The sequence below is a fragment of the Mustela putorius genome, unplaced genomic scaffold, assembly GCF_011764305.1.
Source record: "Mustela putorius furo isolate JIRA1106 unplaced genomic scaffold, ASM1176430v1.1 tig00537248_pilon_pilon_pilon, whole genome shotgun sequence".
Taxonomy (NCBI): Eukaryota; Metazoa; Chordata; class Mammalia; order Carnivora; family Mustelidae; genus Mustela; species Mustela putorius.
The window spans coordinates 4,572,312-4,595,245 of record NW_025422387.1 but is presented as its reverse complement, the minus strand read 5'-3'; the positions used below and the strand labels follow the sequence as shown (position 1 = coordinate 4,595,245).

At 37.4% G+C, this 22,934-nt stretch overlaps 1 protein-coding gene across 4 annotated transcripts; it reads right to left on the bottom strand.

Annotated features, from left to right (window-relative positions):
* Window positions 1-3,290: 3,290 nt before the first annotated feature.
* RSRC2 (arginine and serine rich coiled-coil 2) lies at window positions 3,291-22,929 on the bottom strand. 4 transcript variants are annotated; one of them, XM_013056460.2, is made up of 10 exons: window positions 22,777-22,929; window positions 18,664-18,820; window positions 17,462-17,505; window positions 14,804-14,994; window positions 13,736-13,939; window positions 11,482-11,604; window positions 8,643-8,722; window positions 6,312-6,544; window positions 5,801-5,890; window positions 3,291-3,936 (listed from the first exon to the last, which is right to left on the bottom strand). In XM_013056460.2, exons 1-10 carry the CDS (start codon window positions 22,780-22,782, stop codon window positions 3,757-3,759), a joined length of 1,308 nt encoding a protein of 435 aa, XP_012911914.1. In that variant the 5' UTR covers window positions 22,783-22,929; the 3' UTR covers window positions 3,291-3,756. The 4 variants fall into 4 exon arrangements, with proteins under 4 accessions (XP_012911914.1, XP_004753218.1, XP_012911915.1 ...); XM_004753161.3 differs by having other exon boundaries at window positions 6,312-6,541; XM_013056461.2 differs by lacking the exon at window positions 22,777-22,929 and adding an exon at window positions 16,572-16,649 and having other exon boundaries at window positions 14,804-15,016; window positions 18,664-18,762.
* Window positions 22,930-22,934: the final 5 nt, after the last annotated feature.

Here is a 22,934-nt window from a genome sequence, read left to right as displayed (position 1 = left end):
ATCACCTTTTGACCTGTGAAACTCTAGCTTGGAATAATACGTAAAACTTGTTTCCATCTCCTTGTACCAATTTATAGCTTCAACGATACTTAAGTTTTTCTAAACTTATGGAATAAAAAATCCCTCCAAGTTGGAAACCTCACCTTTGAATGTTTTAGCACCCATGTACAACTACCAAGTCCTATTCTGCGTTCCAAGTTACCTACCCTGAAGGCCAATTGCTCTCACACTGGTCATCCTACCTTGCCCGAGATGTGTGTACCTCTTTTACCGCCCTGCCTAGCTACCATGTCTTTAAGATACCTCTTGGGGATGCCTGGGTGGCTCAGTCCATTAAACATCTGCCTTCAGCTCAGGTCATGATCCCAGTGTCCTGGGACAGAGCCCTGCCTTGGGCTCCCTGCTCAGTGGGAAGACTGTTTTGTCCTTCTCTCACTGCCCTTTCTCATGTGCTCTCTCAAATAAAATCTTTAAAAAAATTTATGTATTTCCTGGGTGCATCTGGGTGGCACGGTTGGTTGTGTCCAACTTTAAAAATTAAAATTCAATGAACGTTTATTGTATTATTAGTTTCAGAGGTAGAGTTCAGTGATTCATCTTTTTTTTTTTTTTTTTTTTTTAAATATTTGGACAGCAAGAGAGGTTATACGAGCAGGTAGCCTGATGTGGGGCTCGATCCCAGGACCCTGGGATCATGAACTGAGCCCAATGACTAAGCCACCCAGACACCCCTCATTCTTATGTACTACCCAGTGCTCATTACATCATGTGCCCACTTATGGTGTCCATCTCTTGATCACAGCTCAGGTCTTTTTTTTTTTTTTTTTTTTTTAAAGATTTTTATTTATTTATTTGACAGACAGAGATCACAAGTAGGCAGAGAGGCAGGCAGAGAGAGAGGAAGGGAAACAGGTTCCCCGCTGAGCAGAGAGCCCGATGTGGGGCTCGATCTCAAGACCGTGAGACCATGACCTGAGCCGAAGGCAGAGGTTTTAACCCACTGAGCCACCCAGGTGCCCCAGCTCAGGTCTTTTTAAAAAAATACTTGAGAGAGGGGCACCTGGGTGGCTCAGTGTGTTAAAGACTCTGCCTTCGGCTCAGGTCATGATCTCAGGGTCCTGGGATCGAGTCCCCCATCGGGCTCTCTGCTCAGCAGGGAGCCTGCTTCCTCCTCTCTTTCTTCCTGCCTCTCTCCCTACTTGTGATCTCTGTCAAATAAATAAGTAAAATAAAAAAAAAATGTTTAAAAAAATTTTGAGAGAAATCACAGTAGGGGAAGTGGCAGACAGAAGGAGAAGCAGGCTCTGGGCTGAGCAAGTCCGATGCTGGGCTCAATCCCGACATCCTGAGATTATCTGAGCCCAAGGCAGTCGCTTAACCAACTGAGCCACCCCGGTGCCCCATCAGCTCAGGTCTTGAACTCAGGGTTGTGAGTAGAGCCTATTTAAAAATAAAATAAGGGTGCCTGGGTGGCTCAGAGGGTTCAGCCTCTGCCTTCAGCTCAGATCATGATGAAAGCTTGGTGGGGAGCCTGCTTCCTCCTCTCTCTCTCTGACTGCCTCTGTCTACTTGTGATCTCTGTCAAATAAATAAATAAATAAATAAATAAATAAATAAAAATAAAATAAATCCTGGAGAGCAACTATGTTGCTTACAAGCATTAACCCCAACATATCCATCACGGAGTACAAGGCTTTGAAACTGAAAGCAAAGTTAACAGCCAGGAAAAAGGGGAACCGAAGGTTAACATGTAAGAACAATGGAGTATGACTTCCCTATAAACTAATTACCAACTGAGTTAAGCAGTTAAATGGTTCCCACCACACACCCACTTAACCAACTGAGCCCCCCAGGCACCCCAGCCCATGAAAATCTCTAATGAAATTGATTTGAGAAGGTATAGCTAACCTGAAAAATCTGAATTGTGGGGACTCCAGGATGAAAAAAACCATGATGACATTCCCCCAGAAACTGTCACTGAAACGTGATGAAGAGCCATTTCTTCATGAAATTACTGTGCTTCAGGAAAGTGAAATTTAAACATTTACGGGAATACATTAAAAAATCTTATTTAATACAACCACACTTCACATTTATCACAAAAACCTGCCCAACAAAACACACTGGCCAAACTTATGAACTCATTTAAAAAAATAAAGGTATAGGGGCGCCTGGGTTAAAGCCTCTGCCTTCCGCTCAGGTCATGATCTCAGGGTCCTGGGATCGAGCCCCACATCGTGCTCTCTGCTCAGCGAGGGAGCCTGCTTCCCGTCCTCTCTCTCTGCCTACCTCTCTGCCTACTGTTGATCTCTGTCAAATAAATAAATAAAATCTTAAAAAAAAAATTAAAAAAAAAAAAAAGGTATAAAGGGTTGGGTGCACCTGGGTGGCTCAGTTGTTAATCATCTCCCTTCAGATTAGGTCAGGATCCCAGGGTCCTGGGATTGAGCCTTACATCAGGCTCCCTGCTTGGCAGGAAGCCCACTTTTCCCTCTCCCATTCACCGTTCTTGTTACCTGTCAAATAAAATATTTTAAAAAATTAAAAAATAAAGGTATAATGGGCACCCAAGGGGCTCAGCTGGTTGTCTCTTGGATTTGGCTATGGTCATGATCTCATGGGTCATGGTATCCAGTCCCATGTCAGGTTCTGCACTCAGTGAGGAGTCTGCTTGAAGGATTCTCTTCCTCTGTCCCTCCCCCAAAATAAAAAATAAATAAATAAATAAAGGTGTAAGTTTTACCATTAAGTACAGTTCCCCAATTTCTCTAGGAAAAGGTGAATCATGATCTTGTAGTAATAAAAACAAATGATTTTTAAGTTCTAGAGTCCCCTTCCTTTACCAGATTTATGCCCTATTTAACAAAGTAGTTTTCTAGTATTTTAGTACTTTGTGCTACTGAAGACTTCAAAGGGATAATGAGCAAAGGGCATACCAAGAACTTGTAATAAGGCACTTTATTAAAATAAAAGTGCATACATCCCTTTAATGTATTAATCTATTTCCTGAATAACATATGGAATATTGAACAAATACTGTACACCATTCTGTTCCTTACAGTAGTAGGAAAACAGTATTATCGTAATAAGTTTGTCTACTTCTCCCGACTTTCTTTTACATTTCTGCTTACCATAGTATTGCCTAGAGCAGTTAACTGTTCTTTAAAAAAAAAAAAAAAAAAAGAAAAAAAAATCTACCTAGTGTTCTCTAATAGCAATTGCAAAATGCTACAAAAAACTATGAAACAAATTCAAATAAGAATTCCAGGTAACTTAAATTAACACCAGTGTTGAGAAAACCATTTTTATTGTCATCACCACCCAGCGTATTTGTGCTGGATTATGTACCAAATGGCCAGATCTTCTAAAGAACATCTACATAACATTTCTTTCATGTTTCAAGAGATGAAAATAACTGTACAAGGTTAAGTACAAAAGTACACGAGACGGCGGACACGAAATACCCACGTGTGAGGTTTTATCCCACCTGCAGCTTTTACGTATTTGAAAGTAGAATTCATGAACTGAAAAATATTGTCCTTCTATAGTCCTGTCAAGTTCAATGGAAGTGTGTTTAACCTGATTACAACACTAACACCAGTATCACTGATCTGATATTTACAAAAAATCGTATTTTTCAATAAATTAAAGTCAATGCAACACCCATGCAAGCTAGAATGCTAGCTGTTTGGTGAACAAGGACCTGACATCAGAACCAGAAGTCCATAAAGTCCCAAACATTAAGTCTGATCTTTTTCAAACTGCATCCATTCCTCGCATTGATGATGTGAAACCCAATCCCATTCCTCTTTGTGTGTGGGTTTGTGATCTTGCCATTTCATACTGAGCATCTAGATTTCTAAATACTTCTTCCTGTTGCTTCAAAGTCTTGTAACTTTCTTCATCAACTGAGCTACATCCAGCTTCATCTTCACTCTAAATACCAAATTAAAGATATATTATTAAAATAAACAGAAATGAGAATAAGTCGTTCTTCTCAATTGACAGTACCAATAAATCACATTTTTAGAATAGGTATTTACCTTCTACTTATTTATTTAGTACCTATGGAATGCAAGGTACTGTTCTTTCTAGGTATGGGGATAATCCAGGATTTAACAAAAATCAACTTCATTTTAGTGTGTACGAGAAAGAAAATGTAGAACATACCATTTAATATCTAAGTAAAGTCTAGGAGAAAAGCAGAAAATGGGGATGGTATGCTTACTATTTTTAAAAAGGCAAGTGAGAAAGGACTAAAAAGTTGACATCTGAGCAGAGACCAAAGGAAGGAATGATGCGGGAAGCTAAGGAAAGAATTAGAACAGGGAAAGCTAGCAGTAAATGCAAATATTGTCTGGTATCATTCCAAAAAAGCCAATTCAGTGAAGCTTAGTTGTTTTTTGTTTTTTAAAGATTTTATATATTTATTTGACAGAGAGAAATCACAAGTAGGCAGAGAGGCAGGCAGAGAGAGAGGGGGAAGCAGGCTCCCTGGTGGGCACAGAGCTCGATGCGGGGTTTGATCCCAGGACCCTGGGATCATGACCTGAGCTGAAGGCAGAGGCTTTAACCCACTGAGCCACACAAGCGCCCCAGTGAAGCTTAGTTTAAGCCAAATATCCCTTCAATGAAAAACCAATTCCCTTAAAGTAATAATAACCAATACCTGAGTGTTTGTGAACTTTTTTCCAGCTTGTTACATGAAATCTAGTATGAGATCTGTATATTTCCACTTGATTCAAACAAAATAGAAAACACCAAGAAAAAAAAACCAAACAATGCCACCAGAAAACAAAACCAAAGAAAAAACAAACCCCCTACATCTTTTTTTTTTTTTTTTTTAAAGATTTTATTTATTTATTTGACAGAGAGAAATCACAAGTAAATGGAGAGGCAGGCAGAGAGAGAGAGAGGGAAGCAGGCTCCCTGCCGAGCAGAGAGCCCGATGCGGGACTCGATCCCAGGACCCTGAGATCATGACCTGAGCCGAAAGCAGCGGCTTAACCCACTGAGCCACCCAGGCGCCCCCCCCCTACATCTTTAAAAAAGCTTTCTGGGGTGCCTGGGTGGCTCAGTGGGTTAAAGCCTCTGCCTTCAGCTCAGATCATGATCTCAGGGTCCTGGGATCGAGCCCTCCATAGGGCTCTCTGCTCAGCAGGGAGCCTGTTTTCCCCCACTGTCTCCCTGCTGTTATGCCTACTTGTGATCTCTCTATGTCAAGTAAATCTTAAAAAATAAAAAAGCTTTCTAGAAACTTTCAATATTAAGGCCTGATTCCAAGTACACTCAGTTTTTAAAAAAGATTTTTTCTGTCAGAGAAAGAGCACATGTGCACAAGCACAGGAAGTGGCAGGCAGAGTTCTCCCTCTAATAGTTCTTCTTCTGCTGCTGAGCAAGGAGTCTGATGTGGGACTCGATCCCAAGACCCCGAGATCATGACCTGAGTGGAGGGCAGATGCTTGACCAACTGAGCGAACCAGTTGTCCCTAAAGTTTGCTTCAAATGAACATTTTCTAAAAGTAAATTTATTAATTCCCATTTATAATTTCATTTTTATTTACTAGAAAAAGGTTCATTAAGGTATAAATAGGTTATAATCAACAACTATGTTAATTTAAATGGTCTGTATTGTCAACTAACGATGACAACGTAATTCGGTGAAATGAACGTGAAGCACGAAACATAAAGACACTAAAAGTACCCAGAGATCACACATTACTGAAATTAACTTTTAGGGCAAGGACCAATGTAGTCTGAAAATGTTAGTATGAATTTTAATTCCAAGTGTGTAACTCACCTTAATACCCATTAATTTCCTGAATTTGACATTTTGGTCCTTGTTTCCAAAATTCAATTTTTCCCATATTTCAGCAGACTGGGATTTGTCCTGTAAAGAAAACAATGAACTTTTACAATTCATAAAATTTAGCTTTCTAAGTAATAAGGTTTAAAAGAAATGATAACATTTATAGTATTGTAACAGTGCAGTTCTAATTATTTTCAGTTTATGATTATTTTAAAATTTCTACTACAAAGTAACAAAGTAAATAAACAGTATGAAAAAGCCTAAGCCAAGAAGCATCTTCCTCCATTACAAATGTATGGGAATACTGGATTTCTCTGAATCACTACTGGTCTTCTTAGATCAATCTATTTCCAACATTAAACTGTGGTAAATTAAACTATTACAATCAAGACTGGAGAAGAAAAATAAACCCAAATCAATCTTTTCCAATCCAAATTTGTTTTTCTAAGCAACTACTAATTAGGAATAAATGACAAAAGAGGAGAAGAATTAAAGAACTTACCCCTTCTTTCTTGCCTTGCCAAAGCATTTTCCTTTTTTTCTCTTGTTCAGCAAATTTCATTGGATTCACAGCTGCTGGGTTATAATAGCTAGGTACAGCTATTCCGGTCTCTGCCAAAGCCTTCGCCTGCAGGGCAGCCATTTGAGCTGCCATAGCTATCTGAGGAGTTACTTGCGTTCCTGATGCCAACAAGGCAGCAACATTGAGAACAGAACCTCCTGTGGCTGCAGCTGCTAAAGACAGAAGCACAGATTTTAAAACCTAACAAAACCAACCTCCTGATTTACAATAGTGCATTTATAGGTAAGAATTAATCTAACAAAAAGGCAGAATATGTTTACCAAAATAAGGAAATGCAGGTTAGCTTACTAAGAATTAATATTTTAGCAAAATTTACCTCAATTTATTTCTAATAGACATTTCTGGATGTGATCCCTCCTATATACTAATACTTTATGTATCTTAAAATAGTAAGAATTCTACAAACAAGGGGCGCCTGCGTGGCTCAGCGGGTGAAAGCCTCTGCCTTCAGCTCAGGTTGTGATCCCAGGGTCCTGGGATCGAGCCCCACCATCGGGCTCTCTCCTCAGTGGGGAGCCTGCTTCCTCCTCTCTCTCTCTGCCTGCCTCTCTGCCTACCTGTGATCTCTGTCTGTCAAATAAATAAATAATATCTTAAAAAAAAAAAAAAGAATTCTACAAATAAAAAAATTTGTGATTTCAATGAAAATGAACTATGGTACTTGTAGCTAAACTTGTAACAATGAATACTATTTGTATGGCTCTTTAAGCTTAAAAAATGGTTATTTAGACGTTCATCTGAAATTTGTAACAAACATTTAAGATATATATTTTTTAAAAGATTTATTTATTTATTTATTTGACAGAGAGAAATCACAAGTAGATGGAGAGGCAGGCAGAGAGAGAGAGGGGGAAGCAGGCTCCCCGCCGAGCAGAGAGCCCGATGCGGGACTCGATCCCAGGACCCTGAGATCATGACCTGAGCCGAAGGCAGTGGCTTAACCCACTGAGCCACCCAGGCGCCCACAAACATTTAAGATATTAAACAAGTATTATGCACATTTAGCAAACAGGAAGCCCAAATCCTACAGAAGTTAAATGCCCCACATGGTATTCCCATTATTTTAAGTGATTCAGTCAGGAACGAAGTTAATTTTTTGTGAACACAAAGAGTACTCTATGTTTTTCTGTCAGCCCAGAATAAACTTATAAAGTTCTTTAATTACTAATACTATGGGAATCCAGTTATGGAAGTTTTTGTTCTATTCAAGTATTAAAAGCAAAATGGCAGGGATGCCTGGATAGCTGACTCCGTTGAGCTTCCAACTCTTAATTCTGGCTTACGTAATGATCTCAGAGTTGTGAGACTGAGCCCTCACTTGGCTCCAAGGTGAGTGTGGAACATGTCTCTTTGTCTCCCTCTGCCTCACCTTCTACCCCCTCCATATTAAATAAATAAAATGCATGAATACTTATTAAAGGCAATTGGTACAGGTTTTTTTTTAAAGATCTTATTTATTTATTTGACTGAGATCACAAGTAGGCACAGAGGCAGGCAGAGGGGAGGGAAGCAGGTTCCCTGCTGAGCAGAGTGCCCAACTCGGGGCTAGATCCCAGGACCCTGGAATCATGACCTGAGCTGAAGGTAGAGGCTTAAACCCACTGAGTCATCCAGGCGCCCCAATTTGCACAATTTCTTAAAAAATTTTTTTAATTTTATTTTTAAGTAATCTACACCCAACACTGGGCTCCAACCCACAACACTGAGATTCAGAGTCACATGCTCTACCAACTGAGCCAGCCAGGTACCCCAATTTGTACAATTTTAGATTATTTCTAGTACCACCAATTTATCAGGAATGTGAATAAACAAAAACACCTTCCAGATTACATTCCATGTAATTCAGTAAGTCTCCCTGATCTCCTTCAAACATCCACAGGCAATGTTTGTGTTATGTCTAATAACCTGATTTCTTACCCAAGATCAGTTGTCATCTTCAATAAATTGCATTTTCCCAAAAACCATGAGTAAAAAAATATGCTGTGATGGCTACAGTGTTATATGAACGAGAACAGTGACTGTTTACTTGTCAAAATCAGGTGCATCAACCAAGTAAGAAATACATATGCATGACGAATTTATGAGGAATGAAAGTTAACATTAAAAATGTTCACATTTCAGTAATAGTAACAGTTTTACAGTACACTGATGGGTAAGCAAGCCTCATAGGTGATTTTCTTCCTATTATTTTTCTGAACTTTCCAGATTTCCTACAAAAAAATGCCACACTTCTATAGTAAAAAAAATTACCTGCAGCTATTTCTTGTTGTTTCTGTTTCTCAACCATTTCCTTTTCTCTCTGTTCTTGTAATTTCTTTGCTCTTTCCAACCTGTCAAAAATAATTTCAATAAGTTTATAACAACACTCAATATAAAACCAGTATTTATCTTTGTATTTCTCCACATGTATAGAAACGAAACACTTAACAGAATTTTAAATTAAGTTTAACACAAATTGGTATCTGTATGTGGGGGAAAAAAAGCATTCATCCTTAAGATAGTCATAGTTAAAGAATATTTCAATACTGGTTTTAAACATTTTTAAATTCATGGAATTGCCAAAAAATTGGAATATCTTTTACACACACTTCCCACAGAGACTAGTTTTAAAAAATGAAAATTATTCAACCTTTACCATTGATGGTTTTAACAGTATGGATAACATTACATCTTGCAAATGACATACTGAGAACCGAGTAAATCTTAGGGTATGTTAAAAGTAGTAAACAGTATTTACAGAACTACCTACATGCTTCTTAGGAGGGATGCTGATACAGGATAAGGCCAATTAAAACATGCCAATTATGACTTTTCTACTGAAACACACTTTTTAATCATATAACCTTAAATCAGTAAAAATTAAAAATAGCCAAAAATAAAAAAAGAGGCCAATAAATCCTATTTGGGAACTAACTTTTAGCAATTTAAGAAATGTATTATTAGCAATGGAACTAGAAACCTGAAACACAAATTCATCCTCAGACAAAACAAAAAAGAGACTGTAGTTCACTCACACTAAATTTACTAATACATATACTAAAAATGTATTGTCAAGTTAGTATCTACTTCTTATACAACAAATCTTAAGTAATAGCATCTTCATGAGTTCCTGAAAGAGAAACCTTTTTCAAGACTCCTTGATTTCCCAATTATTAAGTCAAAAGTCACCCTTTCTCCTTTAATGTGATATAAAGGGGCAAAGATTAAGGGAAAGGTTTTTTGTTTTGGTGTACTATGGGTAGGAAAATTGCACTGGCTTTAACAACTGCTGTATTTACATAAAATGAACATAACAATATAATTTTATTCCCTCTTACTGAGCACACATTCAAGACAGACACAGTACAGACTTGATTTTGTCCTTGGGAATACAAGTTCCTGATTAGGGGTAACATTAAAATGTTGGTACATAGATACTAAAACTGTTTTCAAAGTAGTTTAAAAATAGTCCAGGGATGCCTGGGTGGCTCAGTGGGTTAAGCCGCTGCCTTCGGGCTCAGGTCATGATCCCAGGGTCCTGGGATCGAGTCCTGCATCCGGCTCCTTGCTCGGCAGGGAGCCTGCCTCTCTCTCCACCTCTGCCTGCCTCTCTGCCTGCTTGTGTGCTTTCTCTCTCTCTCTTTCTGACAGATAAATAAATAAGTAAAATCTTTAAAAATAGCCCACATTTAAAAACAAAAATGGAACAACAAAAGGCCTATATACTGTAATATCTTGTTAACAAAAGATCGCCCTTTAGTAGCCAAGGACCAATTTGATTCTTAAAGAGTTAACTCAGGGGCGCCTGGGTGGCTCAGTGGGTTAAAGCCTCTGCCTTCGGCTCAGGTCATGATCCCAGGGTCCTGGGATGGAGCTCCGCAGGGAGTCGGCTTCCTCTCTCTCTCTCTCTGCCTATTTTTGATCTCTGTCAAATAAATAAATAAAAGCTTAAAAAAAATAGGTTTAAAAAGAGTTATTTCATGTAAACTTGTCATCTGAAAATCACTAAAGATTAGTTTTTGATGCTACTAACAGCTTCAACTTTAATAAAAGCCAAAAATTAAAGCACAACCAACTTATAAAAATAAACTTTAGGGCCTAAAAAAATACTGGTCAGACTTAACAGATCCTTCTTTATAAGTTACTTCTGTGGATTTTAGTTTCAGAAAGAAAGTATGAGTCACTACTATTGATGCATATTTAAAATGGCCATTGCAGGTTGGAATTAACACCATTCACTACAGTGAATGGAACGAAGAAGGGGCGAGCTCACACCTTTGCTGCTGCTGCTGTTCAGCTGGAGTTTCTGCCAGGCTGGGTTCACAGGGCAGCAGCCCATCAGGTTACATTGTGATAACTGTATTTTTGTAATGAAAAAAAAATACAAACTCAATTTCATAAGGAAAAAAAAAACCCAAAATCAAGAGTATAGTTTTCAGAATATGGGAAAACCTGCAAACAAGCACTTGGATTCTAATTTACTTCTTGCCTCTCTATATGAGGCAGTTCTTTCAACGGTTTTGCACATTTCGGCCAGACAGCCCCGCTGTGTGTAGTCCCACAATTACCACAACATCTTTGGAATGCTTACAGAATTAAAACATGAAACGGTCTCCCTATACTATCAGCAGTAAGACTTTCAAGATCAAACAAATCACCTTGTAATGTTTATTATTTGCCACCTTTAAAATAAGAAACCCATTGACAGAATTGTTTCAGACTGTTTTCTTGAGGAAGAAAAACAAAAGGACAATGCAGTTTCAGAGGCAAAATTTAAGAGCTCTTGAATCAGATTCAGATTTCTAAAAAAGTTTTTATTGCAAATCAAAAATATTTAGGAGCCTAAATTTGAGAAAAATGAATCAGTTAATCATGAAGGAAAACAGAGAAACTGTTGCAGACATTGTAATCTTTCCAGTTGCACAAATAGGTAAATGTTTAAAATGAGAATTAACCAACTACTTAGTTCTAGATCAAAACTGGCACAATATGTATCATGGCTATATTTAATTATTTAACTTAAACTCTGAAAGAATTCACTTTGTCCACACAATTGAGTATCAACTTCAAGTTGAAAAGGAAAAATGCATCAAAGACAAAATATGCCCACCTCCTAGCTAAAGCTTCTTGTGCATCCATTGCTGTGTTTCTGCCTCTGAAGGGAGGTGGACTAGGAGTTCGGCTTAAACTTCTGCTAAATCTTCTAGGTTTTTCAATTCTCTTCTTCCTATCTCTGTAATAAATCGTATTTCACATGTTGCAATATGGCAAAGCAGTGATAATTAGTTCATTTTATCAAAATCCATTATATTTGCAGAGGTTCAACAAAAATGCAAACAGTAGACAAACCATTTAGAACCCTTTCCTCTCTGTACTATAGCTTCCACAGGGTTTGGTAGTTCCCTGAATATGCTGCTAGTCTTCTATAAGTTCATTTAACGTTCCCTGCTACAGACTATTGAGGATGTTTTCCAATCCTTTGCGATTACACCCAACACTGCAAAGACTAGACTTGCACATCAGTCATTTTATATTCATATAAGTGAGTATGCAGGATAAATCCCTAGTAATGAGATCCACAGTTTAAATGTTCCTAGTATTTTAATCTACAATGAATTTGTAAAAGAAAAAAAAAATCCCAAGCACAAAAATCAGTAAAACAAAATAATTAGGAATGGAAGATAAAAAAAATAGGCACTGAGCAAAATAAAATAAGAGTAGCAGTGGTCAAAAGTAGAAAGGCCCTAATACAAAAAACTAGAAATATCACAAATAATGGCTTGTAAGCCCACATGGAGAATAAAATATTAATGATAATGATGAAATTATTATTTACCTAAACTCACTAGAACTCTTAACTGGTAAAGCTTAAATTAGTAAACTACTAAAAACTGAACTACTGATTAAAAACTGATCATCAGCAACCCATAGGTCCTGTCTGTGTGCTTTAATAAAACCATCACTGGGCACCTGGGTGGCTCAGTGGGTTAAACCTCTGCCTTCGGCTCAGGTCATGATCCCAGGGTCCTGGGATGGAGTTCTGCATCGGCTCTCTGCTTGGCCGGGAGCCTGCTTCCTCCTCTCTCTCTCTGCCTACTTGTGATCTCTGTCAAATAAATAAATAAAATCTTTAAGAATAAATTAATTAATTTAAAGAAAAAAACATAAATAAACAAAACGACCACTTTGAGGGGCTCTTGGGTGACTCAGGTCATGATTCCAGGGACCCCAGCCAGCAAGCTGCTCAGCAATGAGTCTGCTTCTCCCTCTGCTGCTGTCCCACTCTTATCTCCTGCACACTCACTGCTCTTGCTCAAATAATGAAAATCGAGGGCGCCTGGGTGGCTCAGTGGGCTGGGCCTCTGTCTTCGGCTCGGGTCATGATCTCACGGTCTCAGGATAGAGTCCCACATCGGGCTCTCTGCTTGGCGGGGAGCCTGCTTCCTCCTCTCTCTCTGCCTGCCTCTCTGCCTACTTGTGATCTGTGTTGAATAAAAAAAATCTTAAAAATAAAATAAAGTAAAATAAAGAAAATCTAAAACACCCACCATTTGCATCCAACCCCCCCAAAACCCTTGATAAACAAGAGAAAGCCAAGTAATTTGTCTTTACAGACTAACTTGAACAATTAACAAAAAACCTTTCCCCTTATTTAATAACAGTATCTGTGCATATGTATTATTAATAATTGTCTGATATAAACAAGTACAGACTAAATATATACCCTGATTATTTAAAAATTTTCTCTTGTGCTCTTCATTGTACTTTGTCTCAACAAATTAAGGCCTCCTCTCAATCAAGATAGGTTTGAATTAAGCTCATCTTTCTGAATACCTGAGACAGCATATGCAGTATGATGGGTCAAACACATAGACTGACTTTGCATTCAGACATACTTGGGACTTGGTCCTGACAGGACCATTTAACAACTATGATTTGGGGCTTCCTAGGCAAGTTACTCAAGCTCTCTAAGCCCGACGGTCTTAACTCACAAAACAGTTGTTTTGAGAATTAGATGAGGTAGTACATGGAAGAGCTGACATTAATACACAGCACATAGCAGGCATGCAATAAATGTTAAGCTACTCTGATTATACAATTAACACAATTCAACACCCAAAACAACTGAAGTAATTTTAATAGGACTATTTCTATCTGCACTTCACAGAAGACCTGATTAAATGAGTATCTCTAAGAATGCTATGGCAAGTGTTTAAATTGTTCTTTATTAGTCAGAATGTTGTTAAAATATTTTGTAACTCAAATAAAATTCTGACCCACAATTTTGATATTCTCAGACTGAGGGAAGATAAACAGACCCCGTGAGGGAACGATCTGATTTTATTCAAGAGATGACTACTTACCGACTTCTACTCCTTGTTCTACTTCTGCTTCTACTCCTATGCCTGTGTCTTGATCTTGAGCGGGAACGAGATCGAATCCGGCGTTTTCTTTCCCTGCTTCTGGATCGTGACTTCTTCCTCTCCCTGCTCCTGGATCGTGACTTCTTCCGCTCCCTACTCCTTGATCGAGACTTCTTCCGCTCTCTGCTTCTACTACGATGACGCCTGAAATTAAAACACGTAAGTGAGTAGTTATTTAGAGCTGCGTCTTCTCAAATTACAGACATTATGAATTAATTATCTGCAGTGTGTGCTGTCAAGCCAGGCAATAAACTAATCTGTATTGTGTAGAGAAAGGCTAATTGAGGCATCTACTGGAAGAAATTGTAACAACAAATGAGCCTTTATTCTTGTTTGATGATGTCTCAGAGGGCACACAATAAAGCTACATGTTAAAAATGCAATGCATCCTAACCCAACTTAAGATCCTATTTAATAGTTTAAAGTCAATTATTGCCTTAGTGAAGTACTTATGCGACTTAAAGATGACAAGTTAATCTACTACCAAAAAATTCAGACCTAATCTGATATACCACATATATATATTCCCACAGAAAACTCCAAACATACATCAAACACTGGCTTCTTTTAACAAAAGTCTCACAATTTTTCTGCCATGATCCAGTTTTCAATACAAAAGAAAATCTAAATTAATTTAGCAGCAAATAAATCCTACATTGACAATACAGAAGTACTGTTATATTGGCTTAAACGTAGGTCAACTAAATAAATTTTTTCACTGCAAGTGACAGATAAATCAAGAAATTAAGAAATACTGGCTAGATGAATGTGAATCATACACAATCATCTTTTAATCCCTGAGTCTTTAACACTTTTCTTTACCTTCATCAGAAAACAATGCCCCAAAGACTTCAGCTACTAGCAGACATTAGATAGCAAAGGAATAGATCCTAGCAAAAAACTTCTACTTTCTAATTAAGATAGTCTGTGTATTGCTGGGTTCATGAGAGGCTTTACATAATACAGCTCCTTACATGGCACTAACTTATAAATAACAAAATCACTTACCTTTCACGAGACCTAGATCGTGAGTGACTTCTGCCTCTCGACGACTTTCTTTCTTTGCGTTTATGTCTGTCCTCACCGTTTTCAGATGAATTTAGTCGCTCTCTTCCTTTATCAGAAGAATGTTCTTTGTCATTATGTTCCTCAGACTTGTGTTTCTTAGATGATTTATCTTTGGATTCATGTCTTCTTGCCTGTTTTAAGAAGAAGTTGGTTCTTTCAGGAAAATAGTGCAACAAAGAGAGTTAGTATGGGTATCAGTAGACAAAAATGTTGTGATGCAACATTAGTAACCTTAGGAGTGTGTGGCAAATAAAAAAAAATGATCTAGTTTCACATCACCCAAATGTTGCAGATGAATATTACTAATCTTATTGTCTTTATATATCCCCCAAATTGCAGTTTCCTCCCCAAAATAAATTATTAAAACAATGATTTTCAATGTTGAAATAATACTGAAAAACCATTATTATCAGAAAAAAGAGGAATCCCTGGTGTTTCTTTTATCTAAAGGAATAAGGGAAGTACACATATATCAAGACTTTCAAAATTTTCCAACAAACCTTTTAGAGAAACAGATCATGTATACACGTATACATCAACTTCCATAACCAGAATACATATTATTTTAGGCTTAAAAACTTAACAATAGTGAAGATCAGGACACAAGGAAATGCACAGAAAACGCATTTCAGTTAGGTAGCTAAATAAGATTAATCTTACTAATTATTAGTATTTTCTGCAATTTTAAGTTACTTTACGCAGAGTTGAAGTGTCCTTTTTATAGCTATACTGCCACATTCTCTCTAAAAGACGGCTCTTGATTTTTCTCCCAATGTCTAAACTGTGAAGAAATCACTTTTCATCTTGCAATATCCCAACGGGCTTGAAGTTCTATTACATTTCATGTACCTAGGGTAGAAAATGGCAACCGTATCTGTTTTAATTTTTATGAAATCAAACTAGGCATAACATAATTAATCCCCCATACTTATACTTCCCCCATACTCTGAGAGATAAAAACCAAATTTTTGCTTTCACAACATATGCATTCAGAGACTGAGCTAAAATTAATTGCATGATCAAGTCTCCATCCTATTCTCACATGCCAAATTAGGAAGTGATAAACATTAGATCTCCTCACATTAAGTTGTCAAATCCATCTTTCAGTTAAAGCTTAAAAACCTGGACATCTCAGAAACACAATTTTAAAGCTGGAAGGAAACTCAGATCCTCTAAACTTCCCTTCCTTTAAGTATGACTAAATGAAGATCTAAAGCCACAAAACTACATGGTAGCAGCCGAATCCAGACCCCGTGTTGTTCTCATGCCCAGTCCACTGCTTTTCTACAACAGGACACTTAACTCAGGTTTCCCAGAACATAGCATTTTTTTCTTTACACTCAAGACTAACTTTGCTTAAAACCAAAAACCTGGCCAAACATTTTGGAACATGCATGATATATCTGGAAAGAATCGCAGAATGTTATTTAATATTTTGCAGAAAAATAGAGAGACCTGGAGACACAGCTTAATTTTAATTTCATTGCCAGTTCTCTGTATTATGAGCTTATAAAAGTATTTCCTTGGTTTTGCCATATAATGGCAAACTGGAAAAGCTTTAAGTGGTTCAATTTCCAAAGGTTTTAGAGTTTATTTCAAACCAGTTTTCCAAACATAACATTACTATTATTAAAAAAAAGACAATAAAACCCTTAACTGATTTAAGATATACTTAAGGGAAATAGGAGTTTGAATGACTAATAGTTACCTTATCATGAAGTAGGCTTATTATTTTGCTATCTGAGTCTGCAGCGTCTTCAGTTCAGTCTCTTCGCGCATTAGCACGCTGAGTATGATTTATTATAGAAATGTTATCATGTGAGCTAAACAAAATAGTCATTTTCACAAAAACTCTCCTAAATTAAAAATTTAACAGAGCTTCCATTAGGGGAAGAGGTGAAGTCCCTGCCCACATTTGTTTTCAGAGTCCCTTGCCCAGCCCCCACAAGACTCTTCTCCTCCCTTTTTGGCTCCTACTTCTGTTCTTCCTTGTTGGCTCATTCCTTGTCTTCTCAGGTGGGCGAGCAAGTTAACTCCTGCTTCTCTTTCATACAGCTGCTGTCTTTTTTTTTCCTCCAGTTTTGCTGTCACTGCTACCTTTCCAGCTGTCCCTCACAGACACTTTATTTCAAAATTCGGTACTATTCTCAGGGAAACTGAGCTGGTTTGCTAATGCAAAGAGGACTCGTTATCTTCCATAAAGAAAAAGCCCACAGTTATCTAGGATATTGGTACTTAAAGATGACTGCTATATGAAAATCCTGAGCAGCTGTCAGGTATAAGGAGACTCGGGACCTCAGATTAATGGAAGCTCTGTGTGACAGGCCTAAAAAAACCAATTATAATCTTCATATGAAATTTTTATTGTGAATATTTTCACAACATAATAAAATTAATAGTTTTTGAATGAACTTTTCATATAAACAACTATCTTCTTGAAAAATGATGATCCATATCATGCTTATTTTATACCCAATTAACCTTTTAAATTTCAAGTTTTGGTACTTACCTTGATAGTATCATATATTCACACAAACATTTCTACCAGATACTTTACAAGAATTTTAAAGTGCCTATTCACTACAAAGTGTTAATTACCTCTTTGCTTCTGCTCCGGCTCCTGTGTTTTCTTCCTTCATTATCTGTAAATACATACAAAAATTCACCATAAACAAGACACAGAAACATCTCAAACACAAATTCCAATACTCAAAAGGACGATTTCCAATCCACTTTCCTAAATTAAAATTCCACTTACTATCTTCTAAAGACTATTTTTTATGGAAGGGTGGGATTATACTACTTAACACCACTGTATATATTTGAAACAAATCAAGCATTCTGAATAAACAAAAATATAACTGAGAGCAAACAAAACAAACATCCCCCCTCCAAAATCCTTCATGACAAATCAAAAACATATATACTGTCTTTCAGTCTGTCAAAGATTCTTAATTCACAAACCACTGTGACTAGCCCATTTTGCTTTACAGCGCACAGAAAATTTGTAAAGCAGCTTAGTAGAAACAAACAAGAAAGCAAGAAAATACAGTCTGAACTTATCTGGCATAAGTAGTCAAAAGGATGCTACAGTTTTGAAATTTCTATTCAAAAGTGATTTTATACAGTACAGTTACAAATATACACATAAAATTATATTTTAACTAATTACAGATGATTATCTGTGGGCATAAAGCATAAATAAATGGAGCCCAGGTCTTAAAACTCTTAACTCATTAGTATTCTACTTCTCACTTAACCTCTTCATTAAGTAGCAATACTAATTTAAAAAACATACAGCAAAACATCATACTTTCTATACTACATCAGTCTAATTCTTTTTCAAGTAAATGAGTAAGAAACAACTCAGAATGCCAAGACCTCTCACTTCAGAAATATTCTAACATTAAATTAAATAAAAAAACAAGGTTAAAAATTTTCCATAACTCACATCAAAAAGCACATTAAATAAGCTCAGAAAAATACACCACTGCCCAGGCATATCTTTCAAAATATTTTACCAATGTTGAAAGACTGAAATTTAAACAACTCAGGGTTAAAACAGAATTACTGTGACAAAAATTTAAATATATATATATTTTTTGCCTTTGGACAAGTCATGACATTTCTGCATTTGGGTTTCTCATAACTAAAAAATTGTCCAGAAAATTACCAATGTACTTTCCTTACTGATTTCTCAACTGAAAAGAACACCTATTAATTATATAAAAAACTAAATTTATGGCTTATATACACATTTACATGGATAGAAGTAATTACGGTTTTCCAACAATTCATACCTGACTTTCGTTTTCTTTCTCTTGACCTTGATCGTGATCTCGAATAATGATGTTTTGAGGCTCTAGGAGAAATAGATACATCTGACTGCTCTTTTTTCTTATCTCTATCTGGGGATGTCTTCTCTGGGGCTAGTCCATCTCGTTCTGTATCACTAGCCTAAAAGTTTAAAGAGAAACGATTATTAAGTTCTTAATTACATTTAAAATGTTTCTAATTTCTTAAAAGAAGGAGGGAGGAGAATCTTCCTTGAGTTTTACAAAATTTAAAAAGAAAAAACCAATAAACCAGAATGGCCAATTTCTAAGTAGTTAAGTATTATTTGTACCTAATAAACAAGCCTGAATAAACTGAAATGACTAACTCGGTAACAGACATATGTAATTAGGCTGATGTCTTTAACTTTTTAAAAATTATTTTAAAAAAATCATTTTCATAACTTTCAAAACAATGGGGAGACGAGAAGAATAAGGGCTCCAAGTATTTCCAATAAAACAAGCAGAGAATGGGGCGCCTGGGTGGCTCAGTGGGTTAAGCCACTGCCTTCGGCTCAGGTCATGATCTCAGGGTCCTGGGATCGAGTCCCACATCGGGCTCTCTGCTCGGCGGGGAGCCTGCTTCCCTTCCTCTCTCTCTCTGCCTGCCTTTCTGTCTACTTGTGATCGCTCTCTGTCAAATAAATAAATAAATAAATATTTAAAAAAAAAAAAAAAAACAAGCAGAGAAAATACAGTCCATTTTAGATTTGTGAAGTCATATGTGTGACTTTACCAATACTTCTATATTAGCAAACATTAAAAAGGCATTTAAAATGAAGTAGTAAAATTTAAACAGACTTAAGTCTGTAAAATCTAAGAACAGCAGAGAATGCTTCTAGATTATAAAAGAATAAACAAAATTAACTTACCTATCTGAGAACCCACTCTTAATTTCATTAACCCTCTTTAATGAAAAGAGCCCCTTGGCACAGTGCTGCTGCAAAATATGGTCTGCCTCTCCTCACATATGCTCTGTGCTATGGAAACATTAAGTTGTTTCTGCTTCAAAGCATTTTATAAATTTTCACAATGCAAATTTTGTACAAGTTAAAAAAACAATCAAGTATTACACTTTCCCAAGAGTCCTGATTTACTCAAAAGGACGTTCCTTCATCTAAGTATCAGTTCCCTGTTTTCCAACTTACTTGCTCATAACTGCGTACTGAGCAAAGCTACTAAGAGTATCACACAAAGACATTGATTTAAATGAGTCCTAGAAAAAAGCTCTGTGAAGCTAAAACCTGAATGTTCCCAAGTCAGATTTTGATTAAAAGGTAGAGGGAACAGTTTCAGCAGTATGTAGAAGGTGGACTACTTGACCTTTGACCTAAGAAAGGTTTTCACATTTTGGAAGGATTATTAAGCAAGGAATGGGACAGAGACTGTATGTGATCCACAATGCCTAAAATATTTATTACCAGGCTGTTTTACAAAAGAAACTGGATTGGATAAATACGGATTTTCAGCAGGAGGAATAATCACATGTCAACGAACTCCTTTCCCTTAAGAAAATCAATCCAGAAAACAAATGCCAAGGAAATTAAATGGGGAGTAATTTAACAAATGAAGTGGGAGAGATTGCACTATTTCAACAACTAGTTACTGAGAGTCACAAATGTGCCAAACTCAATGCTAGACTCAAAGAGTAAAATGATAAACGCTTAGCTAGGATGAAAGACATAAATGTGTTAAACCTCTAACAGTGGTAAAAAAACAAAACAAAACAAAAAAACACAACCAAACCAAACCAAGCACAAAGGAAGAAACTAATTGCTGGAGAGACTCTCAGGTGATCACACATGCTTTCTCCAGTTTTCTATGTATGGGTGATTTCTGGAATCATAAAATTTTTGTGAGGAAAGCTTTCATCACAGAATCGAGTTCAACTTTCCGATCTCACAAAGAAGATCCAACAAACATTACCTGCCTCTCCTAGGATGGTACTCTAGCTCTTTGCTGTCTACTATTAAAAACTGATGCTGTACCACAGGTAAGGATACTTAAGATTTTCACAATACTGGTCATTTTCTTTTAATTCTCATTCTCATCATTATCATTACAAACTATTTCATATGTCTCTGATGCTGTGAAGTGCTGGTAGGGCCTGCATTTGGTAAAATAAAATTGCAAAAACTGAAGCACTGCTCACTTCTCTTAATTCATGCGACTTCTCTACCAAAACGAGCATTCCTGAACCACTGGCACGTCTCATTCACTCTTACAGAGATCATGACCAGAATGGAAAACCACCTTCTGATGGAAAAGGCAGCATCTAGACCAGGCAGTACAAGTTTTCAGTCAATGGTTTATTTACTTGCTTAACATGGGAGAAGCTTGGCATCAGGAAAGTCAAATGCCCTTTGCTTAGAAAGGTACCCTGTAATACAAGATAAAAACTTACATCAAAGAGCCATTTTCACCTGTAAAATACACTATAGAAACAAACAAAACCAACCATTCTATCACTAAACAGACTACAAATGATAGGTGGCCACTTCTCCCACACAAAACTTTTATTTCCATGAGGTTATTTTATAGTGCCCTAGTGAAAAGTATCCAAAAAATGAAGTGAATAAAATTTCTCTGAAAATTACTAAGCTTTATTTCAATTTATCAGGGTGTACATACTAAATCTTAAATGCTAACTGCGAAACTGTCCTCTACTCCAGCACCTGCTTTTTCACCACTGTTATCTTAACATTGACATCCCGTTTAAAACCCTAATAATGCTCAAGACAGTACACAAATCTTTCTCCAGTGCAAAGAAGGTACACTGGACTTAATACTAGGCCACTTCTCCAGGGAACTGTGTCTCTTTATTGAAGGAGGCACTGCAGCACCAAATGTTTGAACAGACTTCATTTTTTTAATATATTTGCGCCCAAGTAAAACACCACTATTCTTTAAAGTACCTTAAAAGGCCCCAAACACTATTTAAACAAAGGAAAACATTACATCAATTAATTGCACAAACACCAAACAGCCTTCCAACTGTTTGAAACCTTAGAAAAAAATAGGTTCTTAATTCAATTAGGTACTGGGGGAGGGGAGTGCAGAAACCATCCTAATTTCAGATACCCCAATTTTTTGCAAGGGCAAACTACAAATCTTCCGGTATGTTTATAGTCCTACTTATTTTTGAAGAGGAGTACATAGAACTTTCTAGTCAGTCGAAAAGAACACAAGATGCTTGCATTTCTCTTTTAACAGGGTTAAGAAAAACGAAGTAGTCACAATAATGTGATCCACCAGAATTGAGCATCCTATACCCGAAGCAGGCTTTTTAAAAGAACTAGCGTTATTTAAAATTAAATGGGTCAATGAAGGGTTCTTAAATTTAAGAAACAACGCCTATGATAAGGCTTTATTATAATCCTTCTCAAAGACTTCAAAATGATTACATCACGAGCTGCTTCGGAAATGAACGACAATCGGAATCGTAGTTCAAAGCCCTCTCGGAATTAAGTCGATTTTTTTTTTTTACTCCCTTTGAGCAACAGCTTCCTCAGCTCCGTACTTAGGAATAAACTAAGGTTTTCACAGACAAAACACTAATTAAAATTATGCAACTAGAATTTTACTGAGCGTAAGCAAAAAATCACCCCCCAAAACGTTACAAGACGATTCTCTTCTTCCATTCCACTCCTTACAGACAACGCCTTTCTGATCCCATACTTTTCAAAGACCCCCCCCATCCCTTTTCTCTCTTCCCCAGCCCTTCCCCAACGCGAACAGAAATTCCCAAGCCCTAATAAAACTCAATAAAAACGACTAACAAGAATGAGTTAGCTAAACTGGAGACCGGTCTACGAGTGGAACGGAATACAGGCCTAGAAAAGGGATGAGGAAAGTTCTGGAAAAAAAAAAAAAAAAACACTCCCTGCGGCTCCCCACCCCCACCGACACCGCCTCATTTCCCCCTCCCTACAGCAGGCAGCCATGATGGCGGGCGCAGAAGAAGGCCGCGGCGCCATTTTGTCCACACACGCGCGGACAACAGTTCTGGGAGCCGTTCACCCGCTCTTTGGAGAGTAGCAGAAAAATATCCCGGGTTTTATACTCAGCGTCGGCACCTACCGCCATAGTCCAGAGTCCTGGCCGCTAGGGCGGCGCCTCCACTTGCCGCTCTCAACTGTACCGGCCGCCCCGACGCTTCGCCACAGACTAAATCGCTCGCGCGAGAGACCCGGATGGCACAAAGGGGAAGAGGCCCGGCGCGTCGCACAGCTTGCTGG

Coding starts and splice junctions, on each gene's coding strand:
- RSRC2 (XM_013056460.2), bottom strand. Junction 13,940..14,803: donor CGATCTAGGTCTCGTGAAAG/GTAAGTGATTTT, acceptor TTTTAATTTCAG/GCGTCATCGTAGTAGAAGCA. Junction 3,937..5,800: donor GGAAATTAATGGGTATTAAG/GTGAGTTACACA, acceptor TTTGGTATTTAG/AGTGAAGATGAAGCTGGATG.